General features: G+C 56.0%; 4 protein-coding genes across 4 annotated transcripts; 2 read left to right on the plus strand and 2 right to left on the minus strand.

Annotated features, from left to right (window-relative positions):
• Window positions 1–96: 96 nt before the first annotated feature.
• On the minus strand, window positions 97–2,332 carry D7B24_002792 (uncharacterized protein; the record flags this gene model as incomplete). The annotated part of the gene is made up of 2 exons (XM_028636992.1): window positions 97–2,186; window positions 2,245–2,332. 2 exons carry the CDS (start codon window positions 2,330–2,332, stop codon window positions 97–99), a joined length of 2,178 nt encoding a protein of 725 aa, XP_028491034.1.
• Window positions 2,333–4,772: 2,440 nt separating this feature from the next.
• Window positions 4,773–5,610, plus strand: D7B24_002793 (uncharacterized protein; the record flags this gene model as incomplete). The annotated part of the gene is made up of 6 exons (XM_028636993.1): window positions 4,773–4,818; window positions 4,877–4,896; window positions 4,952–4,986; window positions 5,037–5,202; window positions 5,258–5,411; window positions 5,462–5,610. 6 exons carry the CDS (start codon window positions 4,773–4,775, stop codon window positions 5,608–5,610), a joined length of 570 nt encoding a protein of 189 aa, XP_028491035.1.
• Window positions 5,611–6,109: 499 nt separating this feature from the next.
• On the minus strand, window positions 6,110–8,187 carry D7B24_002794 (uncharacterized protein; the record flags this gene model as incomplete). Its single annotated transcript, XM_028636994.1, has 4 exons — window positions 6,110–6,130; window positions 6,186–6,318; window positions 6,577–7,018; window positions 7,083–8,187. 4 exons carry the CDS (start codon window positions 8,185–8,187, stop codon window positions 6,110–6,112), a joined length of 1,701 nt encoding a protein of 566 aa, XP_028491036.1.
• A 1,601-nt stretch (window positions 8,188–9,788) lies between these two features.
• Window positions 9,789–11,453, plus strand: D7B24_002795 (uncharacterized protein; the record flags this gene model as incomplete). The annotated part of the gene is made up of 4 exons (XM_028636995.1): window positions 9,789–9,806; window positions 9,859–10,453; window positions 10,511–10,803; window positions 10,863–11,453. 4 exons carry the CDS (start codon window positions 9,789–9,791, stop codon window positions 11,451–11,453), a joined length of 1,497 nt encoding a protein of 498 aa, XP_028491037.1.
• Window positions 11,454–12,131: the final 678 nt, after the last annotated feature.

Raw genomic sequence — 12,131 nt, forward strand, 5'->3', positions numbered from 1 at the left:
GGCAATGCCATTATGCTTAGCTAAGGGTCAAGCGTAGGCCCAATCCATCCACTGTTGCTCCTTTGGCCGTCTGTTCGCTCGTCTCGTAGTCACCACTCATTCGTCTCGGAAAACCCACCGTCCCCCTGGTCTCATAGCCTCCCTGTATCGATCCACAACCATCTGCCTCTGCCTCTTCTCTGCTTCTGCCTTCTCTGCTTCCACCTCCTGCGTGCTCGGAAACTCTGTGTTCCAGAACCCGGGAGGCGAAGCCCTTCGCGCGTACCTGTGACGGTGCTTGCCCATCTGCTCAGCCAACTCCCATGTTTTTGCTTCTACCCATAATTCCTCCTTCTCCTCTTTGGACATGCTCCATATCCTGCTGATGCCATCGCCGAGAAACCTCTCAAACAACTTCGTATCCTCCGCGACATTCCTGTTTCCGCGCTGGGCTAAAGCCAGACCGCGGAACTGCTTGCCGCAGCACGACATGTCGGTACAGCCAGGCAAGCAAGCTCGGTCGTCTTTGCCGCGGATAACTTCGGAGAAGGCGTAGTCTTGCCCATTGTTGAACCTGGGGTTCACCTTGAAATCTTCCAGACGAAGATCTGCTGCCTGTTTCAAGCGCAGCGACCCTCGAACTTGGTCTTCCTGCCTTTTGTCCTCGGCTTGCTCCACATGTCGCTGAAGGTTGGTGGCAGCCGCTCTGTTCCTGTCTTCCTTGGAGGACCGCCCTGCGCTCTCCCGTCCGAATGGCAGCTCCCGTCGCCCGGGTGCCCCGAGATGGGCAAGGGAAGTATCAGCCCCAGAACGCAGTGGCCGAGGAGCAGAACGCACGACTGTTGGCTTCTCCCCTGAGCCCGGCGTGTTCAGAAGCCTATTCAGACGACTGCCGCCTCGGGGGGTTTGTACCGAATCACGATTGGCCTGTTTCCGAACCGCTCTCTGATAAAGGTTGCCGTCCTCTGCCAAGGATCCTATTCCTTGTGTCAGCCCTTTGGTAGGAGCCTTGCCCGCAGACTTGGTTGTCAAAGGTCGCATCGTGCGCGCATTGGGGTTGATGGGCGTCAATGCTGAGGAGGGCAAAACAGTCCTCGTCGCTCGTGATTCGCCATCATCCGGTCGTATCAGAACTCCATTGTTGAGCGTCCTCGACCCGCTGGCATGTCCGGGAGCAGCTACAAGAGCATCGACGAAGAACCTGTTCTTCCGCGGCGTGCTCAGTTTTCGTCCGACCTCATCAAGGTCAAGACTGTCTTGGTGCAGTCCTAGGTTCTGACCTGAATCGGCAATAGAACTAGATCGCGAGAACTCGGTCTTGACACGACGCGAAGGCGGCTCCTCCGTTGTGGCCACACTCTTTCGCTTTGCCACTGCTCGCTCCATCACAAGTATCGGACCGTCTGACGAAGGTTCGACTTTAATCTTCAAGGTCTTGACAGAATCAGCTGGGCGTGGCAAAGGCGGCAGCTCCGCCTCAGCACAGATTGGAGCAAAGTTCGGGAATTCTTCTTCAGCGGGGGACGCCTTCGCGGAGGTCGTGGAGCGGGACAGTGGTGGGATTGCTCGGGCAACACTGAGCTCTCTTGAGCCCGTATCCGCTCCAGGATCTGAAGAAAAGCTGACACTAGCGGTCGCATCGATAGGCGGAGCGCTGGGCGGTACATGACTGGAGGCTCTGGTGGTCAGTCTACTCGACTCGAAAGCAAGCGCATCATCGCCGTCGTCGTCGTCGTGTACAGCCATGGTGGCCCTATGAACCTGGTGCTGTAACGCCTCGATCTTCGCTTCTAGCTGAGTGACGTGCCCTTCGCGACGGCTAAGCTCGTCCTTCTTCTTGTTATATGCCGACATCAGCCGCCTGTAGTTCGAATCGAGGGCATCAAACTTCTTCTGCAATTGATGGCTCTTTACAAGCAGAGACCTTCTCGACTCCGAGGCTTCGATGGGCAGCTTTGATGGCGTGTCCAAAGTAGCCATGGGCGATTCGCTTCGCGGATTGGGCGTAATGCTTGCCATCGTGGGTCGAGGCGCGACATCTCTGGGAACTCTGCTGGCAGGTGTGGACTCTGTCTGATACTGCAGCAAGCTGGCACGAAGATGGCGGTTTTCTGCCTCAAGGCGATCGACAGTCGCGGAGCGCTGCTTCAGCAACTCGAGCTCTTCGTCGAGTCCATTCTTGCGCCTTCGTTCTTGCTCATTAAGCTCTGTAACAATCATCATCAGCCAGTCGGAATTGAAAGCTGTGTGGTCGGGACCGCTCACCAGCCCGAAGATCCGTATCGATCTGGTTACACGCAGCTGTCAAGGCCTCCAAAATGGCAGGACGGCCTTTCTCGAACCAGCTCGCCATGATTGCGCCTACCTCGTCGTGTTGGGCTGTCAGCAGGTCGTCCAACAAATCGAGGCGTGCTGCACACACCAGGCCTGGGGCGCGATGCACACACGCAATGGAGGGAGCTCTGACGCGTTGAGGCGAACCGTGGCGCGCCACATCACGTGGATCATGGACACCCCACCCACCGTGACTGACAGCCTGTGACAGGTTCACCTCAGCCTCTCTCAATGCGTTGCTGTAACAGAATCATCTCCAATTGTCACATCTTTCACTTTATCAACACGCAGCTTGGTTATGTCAATCTACCATTCGGCACACCAAAAGCCTTCTCTTTCGAATCAAGGCCTCTAAACCCTGACGTTGAAGCACGGTCAAGGTCTTCCAAGATCCTTCGAGGAGAGGTCGACAGGTGGCCCAGGTGCCCCACCAAGCGCACCCCGCGTTCACGGGCCCCTCACCAACCTGGGCAGAGACCGAGTCCAATAAATGCTGATGGGTCCTACGCGTGCCGCTAAGCCATTCACGAGACTACAGGGCTGCTTTCGACCAGGTGATGCTTTGCTTGGGAAATGCATTGGTGGTTATTCGTGATCGGACAATGTCCATAGAGCACGTTTCGTACGATGGATCACAAGAGAACGGCGGTGCTAGCGGGTAAGGACCCTAGTTTTACCACTTGGCCGGGCTGGTTTCGTGTTCAGCCGCATGTCTCTGTCTGGGGTTTGCCCTCGCAACCGTTAAAATGGCCAGCGAAAAGTCAAAAGCCATATTCATCATGTGGAGGCTTCTCCGCCGTTGCCGATTGGTTCTTCAAGTCAATCGTGCTGATGGCAACATTTCGGACAGACTCGACGCTGCTGGGAAGCTTGACTGATTATACCATTGACAGTAGCCACTGATTTGGATCAACATGATACGTGGCGCATGTGATCTGAAATAGCATGTCTACTAGTCTCTTTCCATAGTTGGTTGTCAGAGATCATCATCAGTAAAGGGTTGAGGGCTTCCCGAGCTCATGCTGCGACGCAGGCTGTCACTGGGTCTTCACTGGGCCTTCACCGCAAATGGCGGGGCAGACCAGTGCCGTGTTCTCGTACTGCCACTGTCTCTTGTGGCAAACTGGTGGCGGTTTGATGGGTCTTGGTGCAGAAGGGGGCGAAAACGGACAGTGTGAGGTCACACTTCTGCAAGGGACCAGCTGGGCTCCAGTCTGTTCATCCCAGTGCAAGCGAGAACGAGGGCTAGAGGAGCCCCTCGGCGATTTTGAGAACGCTGTACCGCGGCGCATCACACGGCGCGTGGACAAGGAAGGCGGGCTGCCCGCCCAGACCTGCCAGGATACCCCACTACAGACTAAATCTCTGTTTTTTTCCTACAAAGGACTGCCCGATCTCACTTTTCCCGCCTGACCACTTCATCTCCCGATCCTGTTGAACGTCTGAGAAGCAAGATACCCAAGAGTACGATCAATTCATCGAGTCGTTCTCTACATCCTACACCCTCATACTCAACCCACCTGTAAGTGGACTTCTTGCTACCATGTTCCTGTCTCGTCACCTGGCCCCAGTATCCTTTGATACAGGCATTATCGATCAGATCTGATCAAGATCTCTTCTCTACGACCCCCCGCCAGTTTGTTCCTCTGCCCTCGCCCGCCTCACTACAACTACTGGAACATCCCAAAACGTTGCGTTCGCGGTCACGTACTGCATTGCGTTGGACAAGCACGTCGACATGCCTGGATCGCGGATACTGGCGTCCAGTGCACCTGCCCTGCCATGTCAGCCAATGTTTTTCTCTCACCCCACCAGGCAAGGCATGGGAAGCAGCCTCCAGGAACTGATCCACAAGGCGGTCTGAAGAGACTCAGGAAATTCCTGTCGCTTCACGCCGCACCTGCTGCCACTTCACCTGCTACTGCCGTCCTGTGCATGCAACTGCTTTCTCGCTCCTGCCACATTATTTCCGCTTGCCTATGCCATTTTCTTCCTATCTCAGCCTCTTTCCTTGCCGCACCATCACCCACCAACTTTTTCTCTCTCACACTCAAAACCATCATAACCCCCTCATAAACCATCTCGCCGTTCTTTACTCAAGTCACGGGCATCGGGTTTCCTCTCCACTTTCTTTCACAGTCACCAGCCACTCCTAAGTATGTCGGATGACGATCGCCAAATCTTTCCCACCTCTTTCGTTCATGTAGGGAAGCGTGCTGGATGCTGCCTGGTTCAAGTGATTCAAGCCGCGGACTGTCACAAAATCTCAACATGATCGCCTCCACAAAGACCTTTGGGCCAGAACAGTTGCTCGCTCGTATCCGACGCGAGTCAATATGCGGTCGTCACACGCTTTGGGTTCCCTCCTGCGGCTATCATTGTCTTGCTCGGCGACAATTCTTCCTCGATAACGGCCGCTGACTTTGATCTCAGAATCAAACACCTCAACAATCTTCACAATGGATTACCAGGGTTCTGCTCCCGCTCCCCGCACCTGCTACACCTGTAAGTTCCAGCACGATATAATTCCTGAAGAAGTTGTAGACACTAATGGTCCTTTCAGGCGGTGTCGTTGGCCACCAGGTATGACCACAGACGACCTTGGGAACTGACATGACCATCCACTAACCTCTACAAGGCCCGCGAGTGCCCCCAGAAGGGTCCCGCTAAGTGGTGAGTCGCCTTCAACGACATGCCCGCTGCTAGTTGCTCACCATGAATAGCTACAACTGCGGCAACGAGGGCCACCTGAGCCGTGAGTGCCCTGACGGCCCCAAGGACAACAAGTCCTGCTACCGCTGCGGCCAGCCCGGCCACATCAGCCGTGACTGCCCCCAGTCCGGTGGCTCCATGGGTGGCGGCGGCGGCGGTGGCGGTGAGTGCTACAAGGTATGTTTTCTGTCTTCCTCACGCCGCGACCCATCCGTGCTAACACGCTGTCCAGTGCGGTGAGCTCGGCCACATGGCCCGCCAGTGCCCCAAGGCCGGCGGTGGTTTCGGCGGCGGCTACGGCGGCGGTGCTGGTGGCTACTCTGGTGGCGGCGGCTACGGTGCTCCCAAGACCTGCTACTCGTGCGGCGGCTTCGGTCACATGTCTCGTAGGTTCAGTGCTTTCTTATCTATGAAAGTGTTCGCTGACCCAGGATAGGTGACTGCACCAACGGCTCCAAGTGCTACAACTGCGGCGAGAACGGCCACTTCTCTCGTGACTGCCCCAAGGGCGGTGAGGGTGGTGACAAGATCTGCTACAAGTGCCAGCAGCCCGGCCACATCCAGTCCCAGTGCCCTTCCGCTTAAGGGACTGAGACTTGTCGGTGAAGAGTCAACTTCTGTCCGGAATGGACGGCAAGAATGAATGCTCGTTGTGAAAGCCATTGCTATGGCTTCGCCGCGACACGGACTCGAGTTCTCCGACGAGCGCTGTTTGTTTTGACAGCTATGTATACTGGTCTTCCCCTCTTTCGACGACCACACGGCACACGGTAAACGATATCGGCACAAACGGAAAAGTTTTTCTTGTCTCAGAAAAGCATGAATCACGGACTTCTTTCTCACGCACAACATGATACCTCTCGCGCTCGATTACGATGCATCTTGGCTATCGGCCCAAGATGACCGAATCGTTGGATGATGATGGCACGAACGAAACGGGGACGCTTGCGGGTGGATCGTTTTCGAAACTCGCTTTCGACTCTGGTGGATTCGGACCTGGGCGGACATGGCGGTTGGGGGAGTGGCAGAGCTCGCTGCTGCTTTCTTGGCGGTGGATGATCCCAGACGGTGGTTCCCGTCAGGATCAAGACAGGGAATGCGAAGTCTGCGTTGCACAATTGTGATGTCGTTGTTGGTGATTGTCTCTGGTGATGCTGTACGTTGCAGGCGAGGTCCGCCTCGGTAAGCATACCCCCCTCTTCCCTCGTCTGGGTGGATTTGTATGATGTGACGGCACTGATCCTCCTCACAGCGGGGGTGTGGGAAGCACTGCTGCCGTCGATACCACTCTGGCTTACGTGGATCATTTTGCATGGTGTTCAGGCCAGCACGCGTGCCCGAGTATTGAACAGCTTCACAGAAATCGCCCTGTTTCTCCCGCGACAAGAAGCCTCAACCTTAGGGCTAATGAAGCAACAAAATCACCACGACTCGAGCACATCAACATTTCAGCCATGACAAGTTGTAACAAATTCGCTATTTGGCCATGGGCATGATCTACCCAACAATGTCTTGTACAGGATTTTCTCCGAGCCCTCAGCCAACACTTACAGCCTCTCCTTGGGCATGTGCCGCAAAGCCTGTCTCACACCCAAGTCGCCGAGCACCTCCTCAGCGCCTCCCAGGATGGCGTCGAACTTGACGCCCCTGTTGAAGCCCTCAATAATACGGCCCATACCGGTCCTTGTCAGGCCACGACCACCCCAGATCTGGACGGCCTCGTCGGCAATCTCATGGGCGGCGCGTGTTGTAGACATTTTGAGGAGACCAATGGGACCGCCGAGATGCTTGGATTGCTCCTTGTAGGGCATGTTGCACATCTGGTACGTGATGGTCTCGAGCCAGGACTGGTTGGCCTCGGTGAGGGCGATCATCTTAGCAAGCTTCTGCCTGATAACGGGCTGCTCGATGAGACGCTTGCCAAAAACGAGTCGCTGGTTAGCCCACTTGAGGGACTCCTCGACGACGAGCCTGCAGTTGCGGACCGTGGCGCCTATTCTTGGTCAGTATTCAAAAGACCACAGCTTAGGGGCAGGGGTTCCGCGGGTGCGACTCACTGGCCATGTTCCACCTCTCGTGGTTAAAGTTGCTCAGCACAACGTGGATGCCATTGTTCTCCGCGCCCAACAGATTCTCCACAGGCACCTTCACGTCATCGTACGTGATGTATGCCGTGCCTGCTGTTGTGGAGTAGCTCGTCTTGATCTGCTTGGCCTCGACGCCCTCTCCGTGCTCGACCAACAAGACGCTCAGGCCCTTTTCGGTACGTACCGCGACCACAGAATAATCAGAAAAGACACCATTTGTAATCCACTTCTTCGTGCCGTTCACTATGTAGTGCTTGCCGTCTGCCGTCTTCTGAGCTGTCGTACGGATACCAGCAACATCACTGCCAGCGAAGGCCTCTGTGATGGCCAGGCAAATCTTCTTCTTGCCGCTGAAGACCTCCTTGGAAATCCTGTCGCGGAGCTCGGGCTTGGCGAAGTTGAGCACAACAGTGAGACCAATGGTCATGCCGGCCATGTTACCGTCCTGGAAGCCACGGGCGCCTGTGCGGGACAGCTCCTGGCTGACAATCATGTCGTGAAAGTAGTCAAACTCCTTGCCGTCGACGACGCCCCCGAGCAGCTCGACGCCGTGAAGGTGGGGGCCGGGACCGAGACGCATGTGCAGGACGCCGGCGGCGGACATGCGGTCGATGAGGGCCTGGGAGATGTACTCGCCAGAGTCCTCGCACTCGCGGGCCTCGGGGGTGACGTAGCGGTCGGTGAACTCACGCATGGCGCGCTGCAGGCGGCGGTGGCTATCGTTGAAGTAGGGCGAGCGGAAGGCCGGGGTCAGCCAGAGGGGCTCGGCGTAGGGGACCTGGGAGAGTTCTCCGGGGCCGGGCTGGACGACCTGCGGGGCCTCGCCGGCGACGGTGCCGATGAGGAGGGTCTTGTCGTACTTTGTGAGGACTTCGTGGCGGTGCAGGTTGTAAAAGTCGGCCGTGGCATCCTTGCCGGCGACCTGGAGGAGGACGGCTGCGCCACCGGGGTGGGCATCAAGGAAGTCGGTCAGGTCGTAGACCTTGGAATCGATAATGGTCCACAGGGCGTCGCTGTGGTTGTTCTTGGCCACATCGTCGCGCGAGTAGGTTTCGGTGGGGGGTGAGGGAGCCATGTTTGACGGTGTTGTGTTTGGTTGGGACGGGGAGTTTGGAAGGAAGTTCAAACTGCGGCGAAGCTGCACAAGACGGAGAAACGCGGTAGGGACGCAAGAAACGGAAGTGATGGGTATTTAAAACGAACCAGGCCCTCGGCCGTGTTAGGTTTCGGGACTTCTGGACAGGGAGGACCGGCGAGGGCCGAGTCCGCGCGTGAGCGAGCCTCGGCATGTCTGGAGAATGGAGAGAGCACTGGCCATGCTGAGAATAAGGGATTGGTGATTGGATGAGCCCACCTGAGCACTCCACCGAAGCGGGCATGGGGCAAATAAGACAGCGGGCTCGCAAGTAGTTGCTTCACGTGGTGTGTGTTCGTGTGTGTGGAGGCTGGAACCAACGTACACCTCATGTCACGCTGGTAAACCTTCCGGCGGACGCATGGCACACTTGTACGCGTAGCACTGTCATGGCCGCGGCGTTCGAGAGGCTCATGGTGCGGTTGGCATGGGTTTTGAACACGCATCCGGAGCAGATCGAATGCCTCACCAATCTGAGGTACCTACCTACCTTACCTAGGTAGGCACTGTAGGTCCTTGAGCACCCCGCAGCTAGCCGAGACCCCGCAGCCAGCCAGCCCTTTTGCGGTTTTGCGGGGGGGATTATCCGCTGGCCCTGGTTTCTCCAGTTCTTGGCAGCAGCGTGTCCTCCTTCTCAACACCCATGCCGTGGCTTGGCCAAACCAAGCAGGTCATGGTTGGTGATGTAGGCGCCTCTGCTTCACGACCCTGTCCGATCTTTGCCCTGTCACGGAAACGCATGAAGAAACTTCGCCCATTTATTCGCCATACTACGTTGTAAGCGGGCGTTTTCTTCTTCTTTCAGGTCATTTGATCCATATGCTTTGTTCAGTGCCCAGTTGCGTACCCATGGTTTTCGCATACGTTTTTGAATGCTTCACGATGACCGCGAAACCTCCCTTTGACCACATGGACTCACCGAGGAGTACCATACGCCTTGATCACCCCGTTTCATGGCAGTGGACAATGGTTCGTGGGGTGGCTGACCATCTTGTCCTATGGCCACGTGCTGTGCCTGTTCCTTGCGGTTGGCATTGGTTCCAGTGCATCCAGTGCGTCAGCTGCTGGCTATCGGGCTCATTACTCCCATTGTGACCTAGAAACCTATCTCAGTCTTGTCATAGATGCATGGCACCTCAGCCTGGTCAGTCACTGTGAGTAATATTGTCATTCTAGCAGGATGTAGGTTGCAGGCATCACCCCCTTTGCGGCAATACGGCGTACTGAGTTCTGTCCAGCCGGACGACCGTCAGTCGCCCCAGTTTGCGGAAGTTTGCATATTTTGTGAGACCAGAATACCACGCCGGGCCCTTCTTCCTCTGCCTCGTGCATGCAAAACTACTGTATCACAGAACAATTACGATCTCTCCCAAATCACCCTTGTATTACCAGAGATTAGACAAAACACAACGCCAATTTGGATGCTTACTCCATGTCCTGCACCAGTACTACCTATCGCGCCTCATCTGGGACTTTCCTGGATCTTTCACTCGCAAAGCCTCGTGAAAACCGACCATTCGCACGCTCTCCAACCGCTCGTCATGGGAAAATCAGGTGTCGTCAGTACTCTCAACCTCTGTATTTAAACAGCAGAACCATTGACTCGTAAAGAAGGCTCCATGCGAGGTCAACGAACCGAAGAAACCTCTCCACGTAGCCGTCATAGGTGCGGGACTCGCCGGTCTGCGATGCGCCGACGTCCTCCTGCAGCATGGATTCCGGGTCACGCTCATCGAAGGCCGAGACCGGCTTGGAGGCCGTGTCGCCCAGGAGCGGCTACCCAACGGCCACTTGGTCGATCTGGGCCCGAACTGGATCCATGGAACCGACGACAACCCCATCCTTGATCTGGCCAAAGCTAGCGGCACAGCTGTCGGTACCTGGGATGAAAGCTCCCACATGTTTGACGAAAATGGAAACCTGTTTGCAAGGCAGGAGAGCGAGCGATATTCTCAAATCATGTGGAAGATAATCCAGGAGGCCTTTGAGTATTCCAATACACGCTGCCCTGACATTCCTGCCGAGCAAAGTCTTCTTGACTTCTTTCGTCGCAAACTTCCAGAACACATACCTGACGCGGAACCGGATCACCTCAACGCCCGCGCAATCGTGTTGCAGTTGGCCGAGTCCTGGGGCGCCTTCGTGGGTAGTCCAGTGTCCACCCAGAGCCTCAGGTTCTTCTGGCTCGAGGAGTGCATCGATGGCGGTGGGTACCATAATGAAGAGCAGGAACATGACATTGCAAGACTGACCATCGCCACAGAAACCTTGTTCTGCGCCGACACATATCGTAAGATATTGAAAACGGTCGCGAGACCTGCCCAAGAGAAAGCGACCATCATGTTGGGCACCAAGATCACCAGGTTTGATATACGGACGTCGGGCAGCTCAAGGCCTCGGGTCCATACAGAGGAAGGCCAAACCCTCGAATTCGATGAAGTGGTCTGCACAGCTCCACTAGGGTGGCTGAAGAAGAACCTGGGTGCCTTTCACCCCTTGCTACCAGGTCGTCTCCAACAAAGTATTGCAGCCATAGGCTATGGGTGCTTGGAGAAAGTAAGTAGAACGGGGGTAGGCAGTAGACTCTCCCGCCTTTGGAGCTGACACAATGGTAGGTGTACATTAGTTTTCCTCAGCCGTTCTGGTTGACCCCTGATAAGACCGGGCGTGTTTTGCAAGGCTTCGGCCAGTGGCTCACCCCAAAGTATGCACTGGAGTCCAACCCGACACGTTGGAGCCAGGAGGCTGTTGAACTCGCTTCGCCAAGTCTTGGAACCTCGCATCCAACGCTCCTCTTCTACATCTTTGGCAACGAGTCTCGGTTCATCACGCAGCAGGTCGGTAGTTTGGAGACGAAGCAAACACGCGACGATTTTCTTCGGAGCTTCTTCAAACCATACTACTCTCGATTGCCTCAGTATGACGAGTCGTCTGCAGATTGCTTACCGACTGCCTTCCTATCGACGGATTGGCTCCATGATGATCTCGCAGGGAACGGCAGCTACTGCAACTTCCAGACGGGCCTCGCGCGGGGTGACGACGATATTCGGGCCATGCGTGAGGGGCTTCCCGAAGCCGGTTTGTGGCTTGCAGGGGAGCATACGGCGCCGTTTGTCGCCCTGGGCACAGCGACGGGGGCATACTGGAGTGGCGAGAATGTCGGGCGAAGAATAGCAAGGATGCACGGGCGAGACCCACGAGCGTAGCGAAACTGTCAAGGCAGCACCATAGGGGCTCATCGTACCCATCGAAGTTCCGTTCCGTTAATTTCGCCATGTAGAACAACAGGGAGACGCTAGAAATAAATTTCGGGACAAATGTCTGGTAAACAGTCGTGTGGGTAATCTTTCGGTGGAGTGCTCTGTCGACTGTGTGGTGTTGGCCGAAGTCGCTTCTGGTGACATTTAGGTAGGTACCTACCTAGGCACCTACTACAGCCGCATGTAAGGCCCCATGCCAGGACCACTTGAGGCCAACTTGGCTTGTAACCAAAGTCAGACGGACATGAGCCCAGTCCCATATATGGTAGATAGTCAAGTGGTGTAGTGTTAGGATTGTTGTCAAGTGACTTCGAGACATGACTGGTAGCGGGCCAGGGGGAGCCAGCATGAAGAGCGCGGCCAAGGGAGTCACGAGCTCATATGCTCCTACCGACTGACTGGCCTGAGTGTCTTGTGGGGCGCTACTTGGGTGGCAGGATGTCACCGTCACGGCCTAGCGACCCCCAGACACAGCACGGACCATGGGTCCTGAGGCCCTGGGGGTATCCGTCATTGTCCGGAGTTGCCTTTGGTCTCCTCGACCCAAACCCTCTCTACTACTTCTGTTCTACTCCTAAACCTATTGACATACCGGCCTCGCTTTTCTGCTACGCCGATGTAGCG

This window comes from Verticillium nonalfalfae (assembly GCF_003724135.2).
Source record: "Verticillium nonalfalfae strain VnAa140/NRRL 66861 chromosome Unknown scaffold_170, whole genome shotgun sequence".
NCBI classification, from domain to species: domain Eukaryota; kingdom Fungi; phylum Ascomycota; class Sordariomycetes; order Glomerellales; family Plectosphaerellaceae; genus Verticillium; species Verticillium nonalfalfae.